Source organism: Phyllobates terribilis, unplaced genomic scaffold, assembly GCF_046119375.1.
Source record: "Phyllobates terribilis strain yellow unplaced genomic scaffold, ASM4611937v1 Scaffold_5__5_contigs__length_657084704, whole genome shotgun sequence".
In the NCBI taxonomy this organism is placed as follows: domain Eukaryota; kingdom Metazoa; phylum Chordata; class Amphibia; order Anura; family Dendrobatidae; genus Phyllobates; species Phyllobates terribilis.
In genome coordinates this window covers 637673114-637687244 of record NW_027362765.1, presented here as the reverse complement: position 1 = coordinate 637687244, position 14131 = coordinate 637673114, and the positions used below count along the sequence as shown (strand labels likewise).

The 14131-nt window shown below is 43.3% G+C and overlaps 1 protein-coding gene across 3 annotated transcripts in view; it reads left to right on the top strand.

The window, feature by feature from the left end:
- Nucleotides 1-14131, top strand: part of LOC141273813 (uncharacterized) — a 37492-nt gene that overhangs the window by 10023 nt on the left and 13338 nt on the right. For 2 of the 3 annotated variants that reach the window (XM_073686189.1, XM_073686187.1), the window contains exons 2-5: nt 7423-7535; nt 10750-10898; nt 11368-11556; nt 11633-11756. In XM_073686189.1, coding sequence (XP_073542290.1) covers nt 10779-10898; nt 11368-11556; nt 11633-11756 — 433 coding nt within the window. In that variant the 5' untranslated portion in view covers nt 7423-7535; nt 10750-10778. The remainder of the gene's footprint in view (nt 1-7422; nt 7536-10749; nt 10899-11367; nt 11557-11632; nt 11757-14131) is intronic. The other variant, XM_073686188.1, reaches the window with a different exon arrangement.

The window sequence follows — 14131 nt, the reverse complement described above, 5'->3', positions numbered from 1 at the left end:
TTGCCTTGGCGGTACATTTCTTCCCATGATAAAATATGGAAGGGGAGAAGGGATACCATATTACTAAGTGAACTTACTCGAAGATAACTTACCCAGGCGGCTCAGGAAGAAAAAACAGCTGGTACCGGATTGGAGGAAGGACCCTTCTCAGCCGGGGGACCTTCCCTAGAGGCTGCAGATTTGTCCGTTCTACCAGAGGTATGGTGACCAGACCTAGACCCCGAGCTCCGTTTTCCTGAGGACCGGCTACTAGGACCACGTGCGCGATGCGTTTTTTGGGGCTCCCCAGACAGCCGCTGAGATGGTGAAGATGGCGGCTGCTCAACCTGCTGCTGCAACTGGACACCTTCAGACTCCATAATGAAAGAATGAAGGTTTGGGAAGCATTGAGACATGTTACCTGATAGGTTAAATAGGTACTGGCTCCTCCCCTCTAGCAGCGCCTCCGCACACTATTTTTTATTTATTTATTTTTTTAATTTTGCGCTCTTTTGCACATGATTGCTGAGTCGCGGTGACGTCATCAGGCCGCGACTTACCAAAACCCGGAAGTACGCGCCGCATGAGCTTCGTGCGAGGATGCATGCTGTCAGCGCTTCCACAGGTAAGCCACGCTTTCGCGATGTACCACGCTGCGTTCACCCAGGGAAGGGCGAGGGGACACAATCACCTTGGCCCTTGCCCCCCCTCCCCATACTTACAGAGGGTGATGGTGGGCTGTCACCCCCACTTGGAATGCAGACCCCACCGCACTTTTGGGGCTCAGCCAGGGCCTACACTCCCATGTGAGGCGCACCTGGCTGAGGTAGAAAAAGGGGATGCCACCCCAGACAAAAAAAAAAAAAAAAAAAAAAAAAAGAACCCCCAGTGCCTCAGGATGCTGTGCCTCTCCCATATAGGGGTGCACGAGCATCGGCCAACGCTGGAGCTGCTGTCCCCAGATAGGGGCGCAGGATCACAGCCGTCGCCATCCATGTTTTACGCCTGCGACCGGCTTCCTCCATCAAGGACAGGAAACCAAACTGAGGCGAGAGGGAGGGCCGCCCCCTTTTAAGCCTGTAGGTTTCCTGTCCTTGGTGGGCGGATTCCCTCTCTCTCGTGGTGCTGTCATGATCGACCGATAAATCGGTGATTGGTCGTGCCCAGCGTCAGCGACCAATCAGCACAGCGGTGTTTAAATTTGGCGCCCAAATCGGTGATTGGTCGCGGGCAGCGCCAACGACCAATCAGCGATTTTTAACACAAATGTCCGGACCTTTGTAACACCATGCGGATACTGTGGGGACATCAGCGGCTAGGCTGTGAAGGGAGGACCGGGCAGCGGTGCTGCGGGTCGGGATACTTCTGCTGCGAGCAGTTGCTCATGTCCCGGCTTCTTGCAGCGGAAGTAGCCGCACAGGCAGCAGCGCTCCCCGGTCCTCACTAATACGATTCCGCTCCCCGCTCCTCACCAATACAATTCGCTGATTGGTCGCGTGCGGAGAGCGCGACCAATCAGTGATCTTGGCGCTAAAGTTAAACACAGCTCTGCTGATGGGCAGCGGCCGCGACCAATCACCGATTTGGGCGCCACATTTAAATAGCGGCTGCGACCAATCACCAATTTTGACGCCACATTTAAACACTGCTGTGCTAATTGGTCGCGGACGCCAGCCGCGACCAATCAGCGAACTTGGCGCCAAATTTAAATAACGCTCTGCTGATTGGTTGCAGCCGGCCACCGCGACCGATCAGCGAGATGGGCGGCAAATTTAAACGCCGCTCTGCTCATTGGTCACGGTGACCGGCCGCGACCAATCAGCGAGATGGGCGGCACATTTAAACGCAGCTCTGCTGATTGGTCGATTTTATTGCCAAATTTAAACAAGCTCTCCGGTCCTCACTAACACAGTTCGCTGATTGGTCGCGGCCGATGACTGACAGGTCTCTCCTTCGCGTGTACACAAGGTAAGACCAGTCAATCACCTGGAGTGGCGCTCGGAAGAGATCTGGGTCTGCGATCTTCAAAGTATAGTTTTTCTGAAATGCTCTAACGTTAATATTTCTAGCTGTGATTGTGCAGCCAGGGTAACATTCATACTGCTCATGGTTTGGGCATCATTAGCAGGTTTTTTTTTTCCAGGTGCCATTAGATAAACTTGAACTGAAAAGAAAGAAAAAATATCTGAGGTTTTGTATGATAATACTCTTATAGTTATTGCACTTTAACCCTTTAAGGATCTGGACATTTTTTATTTTTGAATTGTCATTTTTTTCCTTCTATTGTTACATCAGTTATAACTTTACTTTAACATTAAAATTATGAGTCTTATGAGGGCTGGGTTAATTTTTTTTGCAGGACAAGTTGTTGTTCTGAGCGATACCATTCATTTTACTATATAATGTACTGAGAGTGAAAAAATTCAAATTGAGCAAAATGATGAAACAACTGAGATGCAATTGAAGTGTAGACTCTCAGGTTTAATTAATTTGGTTGAAAAATATCCTGTGAAATGTTTAGGAACTGCAACTATTCTACGAAGCCTCCTCATTTCAGGGCCTTAAAAGTGATTGGGCAAATTAAGTTACCATAAATAAAATGTTCAATTTCAATGACTGCCTGACGTTTAGAAGCCATGGATGTCTCCAAACGCTGGGTTTCCTCCTTTGTGATGCTTTGCCAGGCATTTACTGCAGCTGTTAGTCTTTGACTTAAGTTTTTTGGCTTAAAGAGGTTGTCCACTACTTTAACATTGATGACCTATTTTTAGGATAGGTCATCAATGTGTGATCAATGTCAGTCACATCAATAAACTCTAGTGGCCCAGTGATGTTGGAAGCCATGCAAGCCCATGCCCTCACACTGCCTCCACCATGTGTTACAGAGGATGTGTTGTGCTTTGGATCATGAGCTGTTCCAAGCTTTCTCCATGCTTTCTTCTCATCATTCTAGTACAGATTGATCTTAGTTTCATCTGTCAAATTTATGCTTTTCTAGGACTGGGCTTTTTTTGCTACTTCCTGGAGAGAATTCTTCACTTGGGTGCATGTTGTGGTTTTTTTTACATTTTTTTATTCACCATGGAAAGGATTCTGCGATCATCCACCACTGTTGTCTTCCATGGACGCCCAGGCCTTTTTGAGTACCAAACTGTTGATTTGGCCACTCCTAACATTTCTGCTGTCTGATGGGTTTCTTCTTTTTTTCAGCCTATTGATTATCTGTCTCTCTTCCACTGAGCGCTCATTTGACCACATGTTGTGGGTTCACAGCAACAGCTTCCAAACGCAAATGTCACACTTGGAATCATCTCTACACCCTTTCCCTACATAAGTAATGGTGGATTAACAAGGAAACAGCATATGCAGCCCATTAATGAGCTTTTGAGATAATTATCAAATTACTTTTGGTCCCTTTAAAAAGAGGCAGCTACATAACATTGTGGGTTAGGCTAAGTGCCCACGATGCTGAAATGCTCTGGATTTTTCCTGAGTGTTTCTTCATCTCCCTGGCAGAAAAAAAAACACATGCAGATTGTACATGCGTTTTTCCTGCCAGGAACAAGCGTAAGTGAAGCGTTCTTCACATGCATTTCTGCATGCGGGTTGTCAAGCACTTTCCAAGCGATTTTAGCATCACTTGGAAACTGCTTGACAACTTGGTCACACTATAAATCCATGCAACTGGCATGGATTTATATAGTGTGACCAAGTTAATAGTTGAAAAAAAGATTAAAAATGGTAAAAAAACAACAAAAAAAAAAAAAAACACATTATACTCACCTTCTGATGGCCCCCGGTCTTTTCTCCACTGCGTCCGGTCTCTTCTACGGCTCGCGATGGTGTAAAAGGACCTGCCATGTCGTTATTTAGTCTTGACAGGTCACACGACCGCCAACGTCAGCGGTCGCGTTACCTGTCACATGACTAAATGACGTCATGGAAGGTCCTTTTACACCATCGCGAGCCGTAGAAGAGACCGGACGCAGTGGAGAAAAGACCGGGGGCCATCAGAAGGCGAGTATAATGGGTTTTTTTTTTTCTTCTTTACAGGTACCATGGTACCCGGGTTTGGATGAGTGTATGAGAGTCTCTTCTTCTCCAGACCCAGGTACCATCTGCACATTGAATCGCTTAACATCTGCATGTGAACATTTAGTCATGTGGATATTAAGCAATTCAATAGCGGTGAAAACGCCACGTTTACATAAAATTGGTAGTACTGCTTATTTTTCCGCAATGATAATCCGCAGCGGAAATTTCCGCAGCATGTGCACAGCACATGCTGATCATCATTGAGGAACATTGCTGCCCTTCTACCAAGCGTTTCTGCAACAGAATTGCCACTGCAGAAACACTTAAAAAACGCATAGTGGGCACACAGCCTTATAGTTAAATTGGTGACAAAATGTACAATTGGTGAAGGAAGGTTGAACTTGATGGACCTAGGTCTTTTTTCAACCTATGTAACTATATATCTTAAAGAGCTGTAATTCCTAAACCCTTACTTTAATTAGGATGTGCTTACCCTCAAATTAAGGCCACGGCCCCACTATCAGTATTTGGTCAGTATTTTTTGTCAGGAGTGGGAGATAAAACCAGGTGAGGAACAATCATAGAAAAGGTATAATAGAAACAAGTCACCAATTCTGCATTTATCACCCACTCCTGGTTTTGGCTCCCACTCTTGAGAAAAACTACTGACTAAATACATAGTGGGGCCGTGGCCTAAAGCTGAGATTTTCCTCTTCAGTCCATATCTATAATATAATGCTGCAAGCATGTCTGAAGCCTCGATAGTCTGCGCATGCACGACGCGCAGTCTGGCTCCAGACAGAATCACTTATCCAGCCTTTACAGGTAAGAGGAGTATATATGGCGCCAGAGATCGCAGTATGCGTAGGCACTGAACGTATGTTGCGATCTCCAGCGCCATACTTATCTGACCGGGAGGAGCGTTGCCGCGGCACCTCTTAGCTGGAGACTGGGGCAGGAGTGAGGCGTCGGATCGGCGCATGCGCATAGTGTTATCAGGCGCCATTTTACTGAAGACACATTTGCAGTGTGTCTTCAGCAAAATGGCGCCGGACAGCACGGTGCTCTGGCGCCGCACTCCTCCCCTGGCCTCCAGCAGAACAGGACGCAGCAGCACAGGAGCACAGAAGAAAGGAGATTATAACTGTTTAATTTTTTGTATGTGTGAAAGGGGTGAGGGGTGCCACGCACACCAGGATTGAGGGGTGCCACGCACACCAGGATTGAGGGGGTGAGGGGTCCCACGCATACCAGGATAGGATGGTGGGGACAGCACATACCAGCATGGGAGACCATATAGGAATAAAAATGCTCGCCACCTGGGCGTAGAACGGGTTCAATAGCTAGTTGATTATATAACTGTATCTTGAATATGTTTTGGTAAACCGCTAAAATGCCAAAACATGTCATTGTCCAAATATTCATGGACCTAGCTAAATAGTGTAGATTAAAAAAAAAAACAAACAAACAAAAAAAAAACCTTGTAAAAAATTATTGGGTAGCCATTTTCTGAGACCTGTAACTTTTTTATTCTTCTGTGGAACTGGGTGAGAGCTTGTTTTTTGCACACTGAGCTGATGGTATTTATACCATTTTGTGGCACATATGACATGTTGATTGTTTTTTAGGGGACGAGTGGTATCCCAAAAATATCAGTTTTGGCACTTTGACTTTTTTGCCTTTGGTGTTTAACATACTGTATAATTCATTTTATATTTTGAGAAATCAGACTTTTGGACATGGCGATACCAAATATGTTTATTTTTTTACTTTTTTTTCTCTTTTATTTTGAAGGGGAAAATGGGTTGATTTAAACTTTTGATATACTGTATATTTTTTAAAACATTTTTTGGGGGATTTTTTTTTTAATCTCCCTAAGAGATTTGAGCTTGTGATCATTTGATTGCTTATACTATACGCTGCAATACCCTAGTAACGCAGTACATAGTGAAATTGCGGTTCACCTATAAAGCTCAGCCTGCAGCTGATTTTTAAATGAGAACAAATATGGCAGTTAGAGGGGTCTTCAGCAGAATCCCCACAGCCTTGGTTACCTATTGGTACACCAAAATTCTGTTGTGTTTAAAGGCCCCAGTCAGTGATTGAGAAATGCTCAAACTGCAGTAACTGGAGCTGGCTCCTGTCACTGCAGTTACAGGCCGATGATGGCTTTTTAACACAGCTGGTATCTGCCCAGTATGAAGCGGTCGCAGTTCCTGACCCAGCTTTATACAATCAGTAGCGACTTATGATGAAAATATATAGTATGTGTCATTAAGGGGTTAATGGGCTAATATACATTTCTGAGAATGGTTGCTAAAATATCTTCAGAACAGCCATGCTATGTAATTATACAACACTATTAGTTTAAAACGCCTACTAAAATAATCCCCTTCCCGTGACATGTTTCACCTCCAAAAGGCATCCTCGTGGGTTTGCTTGGTAATCAAACATTTTATTGAACTTAGATAAGGACAACACAAATTAAATAAATGTTTTTGAAATACAGCATTAAAAAGTCACCTGAATGGATGAAAATATGGGTATAGTGGTAAAATATACAGTACCAGACAAAAGTTTGGCCTCGCTCCTGTTCATGCATTTTTTTCCTTTGTTCTTAAAGGGGCTCTGTCAGCAGAGAATGACTGTTCAAACTAAGTACCGCCACTCTGTGCTTCATGGCGGGCTAATCATTTCTATACACCTTCCAACCTGCTTGTTTTCCCCTCTATCTCCACCACCCCCTTATTTGATTGACAGCTCTATTTTCATAGAACTCGAGAAGGGAGGAGATAGAGGGAAAACCAGCAGGTGGGAAGGTGTATATAAATGTTTAGCCCCTTCCATGAAGCACCGAGTGCCTGTACTTTGTTTGAACAGTCATTCTGTGCTGACAGTCGCTTTAATGGAATGTGCAGAAATTAAGATGGTTTGGCATGAGTTTGACCATAGAGTGAAGGCAGAGTTTCCGTCAGGTGCTCAGCACCTCTGGGGACTCCATCAGGACCGTTCCAGGTGACGAACTGATGAAGCTGCTTGAGAGAATGCTAAGGAGGCATGAAGCGGTCATCAGAAAAGGGGGTGTACTTTTAAGTACCCTTAAGGTTAATATACATTCTGGTTTGTTTCACGTGTTTTTTACTCCATGTTTCCATACTTTTTTCTTTTTTGTGGCTTTCAGTCTGAATCTGTAATATGCACGTTCCAATAAGAACAAAGAAACAATTGCTGGTGCGTCCATACTTTTGGCTGGTACGGTCCAAACTAGTAGATGGTTTCTGGACTGGGGGCTGGAACCCAACACACATCGCAGCTAAGGTTGGCGGCTTCTTCAGGGGCCAGGCTCTGAGCAGTAATCACTTGTATCTTGTCCACATTGACCATATGCATGTCACATTGCTTTTGCAGCCAGTGAATGACTGCATGGTCGTATATCCATATGTGACAGACCTGCTGATTGAAACAAGACAAACTGGTGGAAAAAGGCAACTCCGTCACAAAGGCGGCACAGCATTCAAAAGGTAATGACATTGGGTTTTTTTCAGCACGATTATTGTCCCTCTTCTCATATTTCACACATCAGTATCTATTTTTTGGCCACAAAAGATGGAACATTTTTCTTTTGTGTAGTATTCATTTTTTCCTCATCTGTTTTTAAAAGCTGAAGGAGGTAAACTGAACTTTATTTTCCATGCATCCATTAAAATGAATGGGAAATGGATATTTTTTTTAACTGTTATTTTTTATTAAAGTTTATATCAGGTTAACAACCATCAAAGAAAATCAACAATCACATAGAATTAGTAAGGTAGAATAGTATATAGCAATGCATGTGAAACATGCCTAGAAAGCCACAGGACAACATAACGAAATTATGGTATGGTATGGTATGATCAGACTGTCCCTGCACAGTAAGAGCCATTACACAGTACACAGCAGGGGCACATTTATAGGATTATCTCAGCACAGGAACATTTTATTATATCACATCTAATTGTGGAAATTATTATTCCAAGATCTATTGTTTAAAATTAAATTTTGTTCATGGGAAAAACCCTTTAAAACCATCTTATCCAACAAATGTAGAGAGAAGACAGGAAACAGACTAAAGATGGAGGACATGGACACATGAGGAGGGCGAAGAGGAGAGAGGGGTTATGAAGGAATTAACCATTCTGTTGAGCCCAAAAATAGTCCCATGGGGCCCATATAGTCTCAGATAGAACTACCCCAGCATTTAGAATAGCAGTCATGTATTCCATTCAACGGATATTGGAAATTCTACTAAGCAAGTCCTGGTAGGAGTAGGGATTGATCTGCTTCCAGTGGAAAGCTATCAAACACCTGACAGCAGTTAACTGCAGGAGCAGTTTAGAAGAATTTCCCCATCCCCTTAGGGATAATGTTAAGGAGGTAAATCGAGGGCTGCAACAGAACCTCTATATAGCACACATTGTATCAGAGATTTGACCAAGTCTCAAAACCTAGCTAATTTGGAGCAGGACCAGACGATACGTGTCAAAGTACCCGACGAGGAGCCACAGCACCAGCAGACATTCAGAAACTGGGGATTTAGTTTGTGAAGGAGTAATGCAATATGGTACCTGAACATTAGAATCTTATATTGATTCTCCTTTTACAAAGTGCATATTGAAGTTTTTGCCGCCTTATTCCAGATAGTCTACCAGGTCTGAGGCGATAATTCCCTCCCCATAAACGACTTCCATTTAACCATGTAAGGATACTTAGTCGGTGGATCTTCCTTTGGGGAATTTATTATGTTATGGATATCGGACATCGGCCCTTTAGTGGATGGGCCTCTCCTACATAGCCTTTCAAGCTCAGTTGGTTGAGAGCTAAACATTTAACATCTCTCTTTAATCTGCATGTATTGTAAGAATTCACAATTGGATAAAGAAAAGTTAGATTTAATGTGGTCAACCGAGTGAATTTCCAATGAGTTTCTGTCAAAGTCAGCATACCTAAACAATCCAGCTGAAATCCATGGATGAACCATCAAAGATTGTAGACTATTTGGAATTAAGGGTTGGTAAATGAAAGATCATTGGAGAGTATGAGAATGTGTGATCATACTGTCTCATGCAGGTAAGCCAGATAGTAAACTGTATTTTGCCTAGAAGAGGAATTGATAACCAATTGGGTTAGGAAGACCACAGAATGGAATTCGGATGAGTGAGAGTCAACCATAACTTCTCTATCTCTGTCCTCTTGTTGCAAGCCCATGAGATGGGATCCTTTATAGATGTGTAGCCCAATAATATTTCGTAATATCTGGAACTAAGAGGCCTCATTGTAGTCTGGGTGGTCAGCGTGCGCTCGGCTGTCAGCATGCCCGCTATTAAAAGCCATGAATATTCACCACACCCATGGGAGTGGTGAATATTCACCACTGGATGAGGGGGGGCCATACATACAGGGATGAAGGGGGCCATACATACCTGGAGCTGCGCTGCAGGAAGTGTGTCGGTTGTTAAGGAAAATTAATATTCACTGCGTGGGGAGCAGTGAATATTCATTTTCTTTAGTAGCGGGCAGTGTGTAGGCTGCAGCAGGTGGCTGCTGCCTCCTGTGCCCATCTACTTCCCCACAGCCACAGTATTTATGTATATCGGACTATAAGATGCACCCCCACCTTTCCTCCAAAATTTTGGAGGAAAAGAGTGCGTCTTATAGTCTGAAAAATACGGTAGTTTCCATCTAGCCAGTAAGTTCTTCAGATCCTAAAGGATGGGTGGAGAGGGGATTGCTGGAGTGCTAGGTTTTGTAAGAAGTTTAGTTTACTCCCACATACTTAATTGCCTCCGTTTTAATGGAGTTTGTAGGTTTTTTTCAGTTAATCCAATATGTTCGGAGGGATGTTCAGTGGGAGCGCCCCTGTATTTGTGGCTTAATCTTGTACCCTGACAAAGTAACCATATTCCCTCAGGGCAACCTTAATATTTAGTAGTGTAATATGACTGTCTCAAACATAAGAGACCAGTTGAGGCGGTCAAAGGCTTTCTCCGCATCCAGACAAGAGAAGGGTGTGTTTTTTTATTTTTATTTACCACATCTACTAGATCCACTACCCTCCTGGTATTGTCCCCATCCTGATGGAAAGGGACAAAGCCCACCTGCTGTTTATGATTTAGTTGCAGTTGTTGAGTCTATTGGCCAGGAGGCAGGTAAATATCTTCAGATCTCAATTAAGGAGAGCTATCTATAATTATAGCAATGGACGGGGGTCTCAACCCAGTTTAGGGACAAAAATTAGGTAGGAGTGGGATAAAGTATCATGTATGGGTAATCTCTTAAAAAAGGAATTGAACAGCATAGTCATATGGGTAGTTAATTCCTCCGAAAATGTTTTATTATATAGGTATGTCAATTCGTCAGGACCCTGGGAGGTCCTTTAAAATGTCAGAGATCTCCTCATTGGTGATCAACCTGTTAAGAGTTTATTGCTTCTGGGGGGAAGAACTGGTAGCTTGAGAATGGACACATGCCATTATTGTCTTTGAGAGCATGAAGAGCTGAGGCCACAGAGCGGTCTTAATGAATTTGGTGCATCTTACTCCAGAGTACCCTTGCAAAGCGTCAAAGCATGTAAAACATCTATCTTAGTGAATCAGGGTCCATGTTTGCTGTTTAAGACAAGACAGTACACAGATGGAAAAAAAAAAAAACTGTGTATAAATGTGCCCATAAGAATCACTTCTCCTTATATCCTTCCAGGTTCCTGTCGTCTAGGATCTTGGTAGTTGATGTATTCTTTACAAGACTATTGTCTGACTGACCCATCAACATTGGATAAGGACAGATGCAAGATGGCGAACAGTATACTAAATCTTACCCTGGAGATGATATACCTGCTAACAGGAGAGGTGAGGCCTTCCACAAAGCGTGTCACATGGGACACTTTTCAAGTCATAATTCACTGAACACATCAAATCCAAAAGGCATTACTGAATAAAACAGGTGCCCTACTTACCAACACCAAGTCACAATGCTAATGGACTGCAGGATGCAGCAGGGCCCCATGATAAAGGCGGAGATAGCACAGGTGCAAAATACTGATGAAACAAGCACTCAGACACCTACCATTCATGGAGATAGTGGTTGTTTAGTATAATAACTGCGAACAGAGAAGGCTTATACAGGGCACCAGTCACAGATACCTGTAGTATCTGGCTTACAGCCTATTGATGACACCCATACTATTAGGTCAGGTGAGCTGCCCAGCACTATGTAACTGCACTCCACAATTGCCCTCACTAATGCTACATGACTTGGAAGGTGGGACGTTGTGGGAAGACATGTACTGACATTTCTAAGGGTCTCTTTCACACCCAGGAGTACACAGTAGTGAAGTCCTCTAGTGAGTATGTGACCTCCAGCAATAATGACCTGGAGTTAGAAGAAAGGGGAAAATATCAGAGTCCACTAATGAAACTTCCACCTAATTGTCTGATATACGACAGTAACAACGCACAGAAGATCCTGGAACTTACTGACAAGATCAAAGAGCTGCTGACTGCAGAGGTGAGAAGTGCAGGGACATTACCCACTAATAATAATTGAGGGATGTGAAGGATGACTGTAAGATTGTGTGTGACAGGTTTCTATAAGGTGTCAGGATGTCGCCATATATTGCACCATAGAGGAGTGGGAGTACATAGAAGGACACAAAGACGTATACAAAGACATCATGATGGAGGATCACCAGCCCCTCCTATCACTGGGTAAGAAGAGACTTTTATAGTTTGACTTTCAGCTTATCATATTAGAAAATACTTGAGTTAATAGAGGTGGATCCTACCTATTGATCTAGAGTGGTGTGAAAAAGTGTTTGCCCCCTTCCTAATTTCTTATTCTTTTGCATGTTTGTCATACTTAAATGTTTCAGATCACAAAACAAATTTAAATATTAGCCAAAGATAACAAAATGCAGTTTTTAAATTAAGGTCTTTATTATGAAGGAAAAAAGAAATCCAAACCTACAGGGCCTTGTGTGAAATCTGGATTGCCGCCTAAAACTAATAACTGGTTGGGCCACCCTTAGCAACAACTGCAAAATTGTTGTAATTCAGCCACATTGGAGGGTTTCCAAGCATGAACCACCTTTTTAAGGTCATGCCACAGCATCTCAATCGGATTAAAGTCAGGACTTTGACTGGGCAACTCCAAAGTCTTAAGTTTGTTTTTCTTAAGCCATTCAGAGGTGGTCTTGCTGGTGTGTTTTGGATCATTGTCCTGCTGCATAACCCAAGTGCGCTTCAGCTTGAGGTCACGAACAGATGGCCGGACATTCTCCTTCAGGATTTTTTGGTAGACAGCAGAATTCATGGTTCCATTTACCACAGCTAGTCTTCCAAGTCCTGAAGCAGCAAAACAGCACCAGACCACCACACTACCACCATATTTTACTGTTGGTATGATGTTCCTCTTAAATTCTTTGTTACTTCTACACCAGATGTAATGGGACAGACACCTTCCAAAAAGTTCAACTTTTGTCTCATAAGTCCACAGAGTATTATCCCAAAAGTCTTGGCGATCATCAAGACTTTCTGGTAAAACTGAGACTAGCCTTTATGTTTTTTTGCTCTGCAGTAGTTGGTCTTGGAACTCTGTCATGCATGTCATTTTTGCCAAGTCTCTTTCTTCTGGTGGAGTCATGAAGACTGACCTTGACTGGGGCAAGTGAGACTGGCAGTTCTTTGGATGTTGTTGTGGGGTCTTTTGTGACTTTAGATTAGTTGATGGGGTAATTTTTTGGTCGGCCAACCACTCCTGAAAAGGTTCACCACTGTTACATGTTTTTGCCATTTGTGGAGAATAGCTCTCACTGTGGTATGCTGGAGTCCCAAAGCTTTAGAGATGGCTTTATAACCTTTTCCAGACAGATCTTACTTTGTTTCTCATTTGTTCCTGAATTTATTTGGATCGCATCATGAGGTCTACTTCACTTTGTCAGACAGGTCCTATTTAAGTGATTTCTTGATTGAGAACAGGTGTGGCAGTAATGAGGCATGTGTGTGGCTAGGGAAATTGAACTCAGCTTCCCAAAGATGTGATGAATCACAATTAATTTATGTTTTAAGTGGGGGGGGGTAGCAATCACTTTTTCACACAGGGCCCTGTAAGTTTAGATTTCTTTTTCCCTTAACAATAAAGACCTTCATTTAAAAACTGCATTTTGTGTTTTCTTGTGTTATTTTTTTCTAATATTTAAATTTGTTTTTTGATCTGAAACATTTAAGTGTGACAAACATACAAAAGAATAAGAAATCAGGAAGAGGCAAGCACTTTTTTCACACCAGTGTATCTATCTAGCTATCAAAAAAGTATTTAGTCAGCCACCAATTGTGCAAGTTCTCCCACTTAAAAAGATGAGAGGCTTGTAATTGACATCATAGGTCGACCTCAACTATGAGAGACAAAATGAGAAAACAAATCCTGAAAATCACATTGTTTGATTTGGAAAGAAATTTTTTTCAAATTTTGGTGGAAAATAAGTATTTGATCAATTACAAGCAAGATTTCTGGCTCTCACAGACCTGTAACTTCTTTAAGAGGCTCCTCTGTGATCCACTCATTACCTGTAGTACTGGCTCCTCTGTCCTCCACTCATTACCTGTAGTACTGACTCCTCTATCCTCCACTCATTACCTGTAGTATGGGCACCTGTTTGAACTTGTTGTCAGTATAAAAGACACCTGTCCGCAACCTCAAACAGTCACACTCCAAACTCCGCTATGGTGAAGACTAAAGAGCTGTCGAAGGACACCAGAAACAAAATTGTAGCCCTCCACCAGGCTGGGAAAACAATCTGCAATAGGCAAGTAGCTTAGTGTGAAGAAGTCAACTGTGGGAGCAATAATTAGAAAATGGAAGACATACAAGACCACTGATAATCTCCCTCAATCTGGGGCTCTGTAGCGTCGGCTTCTCTGCCTCCTGCTGGGCAGAGACGCCGATCCCCTCATCGCCGCGGCCCCGATCTGGCATACGCTGGCTCCTCTGCTGCATCTGCCCGGGGTGCGCGCACCACGCGCAGTTCCCCGGGCACTGTACTTAGCATGCTCGCTCTCCCTCTTAAAGGGGCCTCATGCGACGT